At 47.8% G+C, this 6,956-nt stretch overlaps 1 protein-coding gene across 2 annotated transcripts; it reads right to left on the reverse strand.

Annotated features, from left to right (window-relative positions):
* Window positions 1-2,133: 2,133 nt before the first annotated feature.
* Window positions 2,134-6,950, reverse strand: LOC115285011 (melanoma-associated antigen B16-like). Of its 2 annotated transcripts, none has more exons than XM_029931434.1 (2): window positions 6,928-6,950; window positions 2,134-3,774 (listed from the first exon to the last, which is right to left on the reverse strand). In XM_029931434.1, exon 2 carries the CDS (start codon window positions 3,706-3,708, stop codon window positions 2,683-2,685), a length of 1,026 nt encoding a protein of 341 aa, XP_029787294.1. In that variant the 5' UTR covers window positions 3,709-3,774; window positions 6,928-6,950; the 3' UTR covers window positions 2,134-2,682. The 2 variants fall into 2 exon arrangements, with proteins under 2 accessions (XP_029787294.1, XP_029787293.1); XM_029931433.1 differs by lacking the exon at window positions 6,928-6,950 and adding an exon at window positions 4,277-4,309.
* Window positions 6,951-6,956: the final 6 nt, after the last annotated feature.

The following is a 6,956-nucleotide window of genomic DNA, read 5'->3' on the forward strand; positions in this document are numbered from 1 at the left end:
TCTATGAAAAATCAGACTATATTCATCACTCTTTTTGGAAAGCATTTTAAGAATGTGGTAGAGATGCCCAAATGGGTGGCCAGATTCAAACTTCAATGGCAAAATTACCTTTTATAGAGAACAGGATGTTGGTATCCTAGGGGTACGTGGTAAGGAATGGGACCACCAGGAAGTTGAAATGGTCTAAGTCAGAGAGAGGTCAGGTGCCTTTTTTGACCTGTTTGTTCCACCGGGAGCAAGGTGCAGCATTCACAAGTGGTGTAAAGAGCTGACCAGAATGTCAGGTTCCAGTCTGGACAAAAGAGTACAGTGGAGAGGACCCAGGGAAGGCCACTGTACTGCAGATAGCTGGAGCTGAATAAAAATGCCAGCCCTCAACAGTCATCAAAGAAGCCTGGGGAGAGGATAGAAAACCCTGGATAAACAAAGCCCACAGACATTCCCCAAGTTGGGTTTCTTACTCCAACTTTCTTTCTTTAAACCTGCTTTCAGTTCCTGTTACAACTACCTTCTTTCTGTATTGTGAGAAGCATTCAGGAAGAGTGAGAAGAAAAATAAATGAATAGATATGACGGACTCAGGCTAGGAAGAATGGAACAGAGTGGGCTCTAGATGCATTCAGAGAAGAGGTCTAGTGTCCTCTCTGTCCCATATTAGACATGTGAAATTCAGTATAATCACAAGCTCTTTGAGTCTGAGGATCTTTGCTTGTGAATTTGGTTTGGTAAATCATGTCTTCTAGGACTCTTGGAATGTGCATAGAGTCTATAAAGCCCATGGCACAGTGGCTCACATATCTTAGGACTTCTGCTAATGAGAGTTATTGCTACCGTTATGTTGATGCCAAATTCTACCACCCCCAACTGTGTGTGCACGTGCACATAATATGTTTTCTCAATCTAGGTCTTCTCAGAAAACACAAAGTGCTATAGGACATACTATATGCCATCAGACAAAAATGTTCCTCAGTAAGGAAACTTTGTAAAATTTACCCTCAACTTTTGTTATTTAATTTGGGTGTAGGAATATCTTCCCCAGCTGGATGTCATTCAGATTTCCTAAAATTTGTGTCAAGGACCAACTCCTCTACTTGTTCCCTGCTACACATTGTAGGGATTCAGAATATGTTGTCCCCAAATATGCCACTTGGGCATATTGGTTACTCTGAATTACAAGTACTTGAGAAACAGCTGGTGAAGGACACTCTAACCGTCCTCTGTCCCCCTTAAAGCAGGACATAAACTTCCCATGTGAAAGGTGCCCTTGTTGTGCCAAGAGGGTATAGGGTATGCTTACCCCCAGGGACAGGGAATTTAGGGCCAATACATTTAGAGCAGAAATTTTTCCTAACCTGCATCTCCCATGTCACCCTCCTCCCCCACTTTTTCATTTATTTTACCCGCACTAAAAATTTCTTCCTTGTTCATTGGTTGATAAATTACACCGAAGACCGCTTAGTCAATGTTGCTTTGGAGGAAGAGGGCACTGGCTCTCCTAAGTTGTGGCACAGTGCCAGCCTAGTGGTTTCTGGGTATCCAATGCCAGTGGAGGATGAGCTATATGAGCTATGTGTATTTCCTTACACATGATGTATATAAAACACCTGGTTTGTGCATGATGATCCACTGCGCTAGGATGAGAATGCAGACACCCTTCCATTCCTGTTCCAGACAGCAATTTCCTCTCTGGCTTACTTGTGATCCAAAAGTAGCTAATGGCAGTTTACTACTCTAGGTTTTGGATTTTAACTTTGAGACACATCATCTGAGGGACTGGTCTGTGTTCAGTTCATGATACTCCCAGTCTCATCTGGCCCACCACCTGGTTTAATGTAAAATTAATTCCTACTGAAAGACTTGAAGTTTCCCAAAGCCCCAAACTACCATGCCTAACTGCATTACACTTGGACAACTCTCGTGTGTACCCTCCACCTATACCTACTCACACCTCCATTTTACTTGTCCTTAGGCATTAGAAGATGCCACCATTGTCCTTGAAGGACTATTGCTCATATATGTTAGCATTCTATGGGCAGGTACTGGGTCATTATCCTAGCATACCCAGGAGCACTGCAGTGCTTTCCAAAGAATAGGTGTTCAATACAAGTTTGGAGAATAAAGGAACCAGAAAACATGAGTTCTAAGTTATTAAGGTTTATTTAAACAGCTAAGGAAATCCATGCGGGCATCATTTAAAGTTACAGACCAGGAAATAAAAAGGATAGGAAAGTCAAGATTAAAATATCTTTTAGATTTTCTTCTCTACTTTTCTATTGAACTGAATTATCTTAAAGCAGAATTCTTTCACATTTCTATGGAAATGCCTAGAGCAATGCCATGTTCTAATTCCAGATGACAAAATGAGATAGACGGTTTCACAATTCCTTTTACCAAACAAAACTTACTATTAAAATTACTTATAGCATTAAATATATTACCAGTCTCATTTATAAACTTGGAGATTCTGATGCTAATTAAATCTACATAAAAGAAACAATATTTGAATACTACCCACATGCAAAAATTACTAAGTTTACCAAGGAAAATTTTTTCAATTTCTACATATAACAAAGAACACATAGGTATATATACCATGTACCTTTCAGCCCTACCTCAAACCTAAATTCCATGAACACTAACGGACCTTTTCAAACACCAAGTGAAGAACCTGCCTCAGGCTTCACTAGGGGTGAGGGAAGTGACGAGATCTAACACAAAAACGTCCCTTGACCATAAGGTCAAAGAGAGCTCTCAAAAGAAATCTGGCTTTGGCTCTCTCTTCTTCATCTCGCAAAGCGTCTGCATATTGAGATGGGTAAGACATCGGGCTAGTCCCCTCAACCTTCATCAGGAACTCTAGGACTTTCATCTTGGTGGTTTCAGCATGGGCTCTTGAGCCCCAGAGGAATTCAAATTGTGAGGGATTACTGTTGGCCACCCTGCGGTACTTCAGGTACTTTTCATTCACGAAATCTTTGGTGATGAGCTTCCTGGGCTCCCCAATGAGGTAGTGCTTCTGCCCAGAATATATCCCCATCATATTCAGAACTTTCCAGACTTCCTTCTCGGGGGCAATGTTGCCGTTCATGAAGATCACAGCCAGGATAACTATCAGGAGGCCCGTTTTGGGTATGCCCTCATTACCATGCATCACCCCATCATAGGTGAGGCCCAATTTGATGCTGAAGCCATAGCAGTGGTTGACAGGATCCACTTCCTTCACATCAAGACCAAAGATGACCTCCAGGCACTCAGAGGCTTTCAGAAAGATCTCAGTGAAGTGGTCTTCATACTCTTTGTTGATCATCTTCATATCTGCCTTTGTCATGAGCTCCTTCTTTAGATAGCTCAACACCATGTGACGCAATAGCCTGGACACTGCCTTGTCTAGAGCTTCCTTGGGCAAATGTTTGGTGCCTGGCCCACGCGACGAGGTGCTATCCTCCGCTTCACTACGGGAGCCCTCATTCAATTCACTTGTTGAGGTGGTTGCGATGGCAATGGAAGATGTGCAGATACTCTGAGGACTCTCAGGGTTACCAGTATCAGATGCCTCCTCTGATGTGCCAGGCATTAGAGGATGGGAGCAGAGACAGGGCTCCTCCAGAGCCTCGGAGCCATGTGCACCCTCCAGGCCCTGGGTCACACTGCATGCCGCCGGAAGGCTTTCGTCATGTGAGTGTTGTGGACTTTTCTGGGGCAGAGGCATGATGTCTCTTGTGGATGGCAGTAGGCAGGAGTGTGGACAAAAAGGTGGGCAATGTAAAATCAATGCCTAAGAGGAAGAAGGCAGACGTGAGTGGCCTCACCTGCTAAACTCAACCGGGGCAGCACTGCTAGAAGCTGTCTCCAATGGACATCTGACAATACCACCATAGGACATAGGGCCTCATAGGTTTCCTGACTCCTGGGTGCTGTGTCCCAGAAGGACATGAAGGAGGAAGGCTTTATGCCTCTGAGGATGCACTAGCAAACCCAGGCTGAAAATCCTCAGGGATCACACTAGGCAGGTGTGGTTGGCTCTACAGAGCCATTTCTGTTCTGAGGGTGGTCCCATCAGTCCTCCCTCAAGTTCATTACCTTGGCAACCAATAGGGCCTGGCTCACCTCCCCGTGCTAATATGAGGTGGTGCCCCGAAGACCAGAATCACATCTCCTAAGACAAGTGATGAGGAACCCTGGAGGTACTTCCTCTGGAAAGCCTCCCTGGGGTTTTCCAGGGATGACAGCAGGAGCTAGATTCTGTGGTCCCCCCAGGTCTGATGCAGTTGCCTTACTTTGAATCCAGGCAAATCCTGGGATCTCTTCATTTCCTGAACTAGCATTGCCCCCTGACACCAAAGGCTTGGCCTCAGGATGGGGAAGAGGTCATGAGTGGTCGCGACTACCATACAACCTTGCCCAGAGCCTCTCAGCACTGAACGGGCCAAGGCTAGACATGTGTTCCCCACTCTATGGTGGTCTGCAGTTCTTCAGTGTTCACTCAAAGGACTTGCCTTGGAGACCGGTGGGGCCTCAGGCGGGTCCAGTCTGCCAAGTGATGTTAATCACCCATGATACAAGAGGACTTTACTTTGCTGAGTCATCCTAACAAGAGTTTAAGAAGGATACTGTGTGTCTACCTTTACTGGGTTTTCCCCGGAGTAAGAGGGGGATCTAGACATTCTAGAGGTCCCTCTGCTGGTGGGTGAGTAAGCCCCTTGGACCTCACTCAGGGCTCTTGCTGTGACTGTTGGCAAGCCCTGGAATCCTTCCTTTGCTGACCTCATGTCATCTGGGCATGTAGGCCAAGGACCTCACCAACTGAAATGCCCAGGAAGGAAGAGAATACACAATTCATCATGGGATACTTGCCCGGTACCCTGGTCTGATAAAGGTACAGGGGCTCTTTGGTGATCCTATGCTCTGAGCTAGACTGCTTTTGCTCGCTACTATTTCTAGTCAAATTCCAGCACTGCCTGGTCACTCTATCCACTGCTAATCTGGACCTGCCCCACTGCAGACCAAGACTGCCGCCTCCCTAGGACCACAGTGTGTAAGTTATACCGCTAAGATTTCTGACAGGGACGCCTGGGGGGCTAGGTCAGGTATGCATCCAACCCTTGATTTCAGCTCAGGTCACCATCTCACGGTTTGTGGCTTCAAGCCCCACATGAGGCTCCACGCTGGCAGCGGGGAGCCTGCTTGAAATGTTCTCTCTCTGCCCCTCCCATGCTCTCTGTCTCTCAAAGTACATAAAATAAACTAAAGAAGAAAAGAAAAGAAAAAAAGAATTCTGGCCATTTTTGTCTGGGACTTTTCAAGAAATAACTATGGGGGTAGGGGAGACATCATGGGATTCCCTCTACACTCAGGTCAAGTCTTTGCTCAATGATGATCTATACCTGAAATCTTGATAGCGTATGAGACTCTTGCCCTGGGAGGAATTAATGGGGCATCACATCCTATTTTGCAGGTGTGACAAAGGGACACAGTTCTTTAGGTATCAGTCTGTTCTGAAGGGGGTGTCTCCATCAGTCTCACTTGGGGGTTTACTTTGCCTGCTGGTAGGGCCCAGATCTCACATCACTTCCCCAGATGAACGTTTATCACCCTCCTTTCACTGCCCAGGAAACGAGGGAATGTCTCAGCATGAGAGCTCTACCCAGAATTCCCAGGGCTGACACCACAACTAAGTAGGGTTATGACAGGTTCCATTGCTCTGAGATGGGTGCTTCTCTCAGCCCTCACTCAAGGTCTTTACTTTGGCTAATGGTTGGGCCTCAGACAGAATGTGTCTGATTCCTAATGCCACTCCTGCCCACCAAAGGCCTGTTCTCCCTTAGTCAACTGAGAAGGGATGAAAACTCTCATCTAGGCACCATAGCCAGGCTTACCGGTATTCAAAGTAGGGGCTAGACACTCTGGGACCGGTATGTTCTGCAGTGGGCAGGCCCCTCAAACCTCTTCCAGGAAGCTTACTTTGACCCATTCACAATAGAAGGACTCCCATTCCAGGGAACACCACGGAGGAGTGACTGGGTCTCGTCTGCAGAATCCTCCAAGGGTTCCCCGTGATCAGTGCAACTACACTCCTTTGTGGAAAGCTTGCCCTTCAAATATAGCTCCAGGACATCTGCCTGGGCCTGGAACTCCTGCCGACTTAACAAACCCTTTAACTTCCTGGGCTGCACAGGAGGAACAGAAACGATCTCTGCCCACCATCCCTTCCCTGATTCTCTCAGGGCTGCCCACACACGGGAAGGGCTCCGAGGAGCTCCCTCTGCCATCAGGTGGCCAGTCCCACAAGCCTCACGTGCACTAGGTAAATTAAATACTGGTCGATGTTGCGCCCGCGGCCATCTATCACCTGTCGCTCCACGTTGCAGTCAAGGCCCCATAAGTCTGAGTCGCCCAGAAAGGAAGCGGGGAGCCAGCCCATCCACCGGTATCGAGAGCTGACAACACGCACTTGACGCTGTGCCACAACTGCTACCCGGGGTCAGTGGAAGCATGAGAACTCACGCGGGATCCTCGCGGGCCCTCCTGCCTTTGCCGTGTGACACCAACTACGTCAGACTAAGCGCTCATCTCCCTCAGACTCTGGAGGCAGAAGTCAGCCACGCTTCCGACCGCCCCCGCCCAAAGCGTCCCTGAACCCTCGCAGGGCTGACACACTGGCTGAGGCTCAGTGAGCCCCCCACTCTCTGGGGCGAGTGGTCCCCACAGCACTCACTCAGGGTCCTCTTCTGGACTAGCGCCTGGTCAGGGGACACTCAGCCCCGGCACACATGGGCTTTCACCTCAAACTGATCCAAAATGGAAGCGCATGGTAGATCAGCCTGAGAGACTGGTCTGGGGCTTCCGTGAGTTGGACTGGGGCTCTCATCTAACGGGTCCCCTCATTTCTGTGGCAGGAGGTCCCCTCAGTCCTCATTTGGACTCTTACTTGATGCCGAACAGCACCCGGGACTTCTT

This window comes from Suricata suricatta, unplaced genomic scaffold (genome assembly GCF_006229205.1).
Source record: "Suricata suricatta isolate VVHF042 unplaced genomic scaffold, meerkat_22Aug2017_6uvM2_HiC HiC_scaffold_33, whole genome shotgun sequence".
In the NCBI taxonomy this organism is placed as follows: Eukaryota; Metazoa; Chordata; class Mammalia; order Carnivora; family Herpestidae; genus Suricata; species Suricata suricatta.

Excerpts from the sequence above, each read along its gene's own strand:
- LOC115285011 (XM_029931433.1), bottom strand. The coding sequence starts at position 4,309 with ATGAAGAGATCCCAGGATTTGCCTGGATTCAAA. Across the intron at positions 3,775-4,276 it reads AGGATTTGCCTGGATTCAAA|GCATTGATTTTACATTGCCC; the intron begins GTAAGGCAACTG and ends TCTTCCTCTTAG.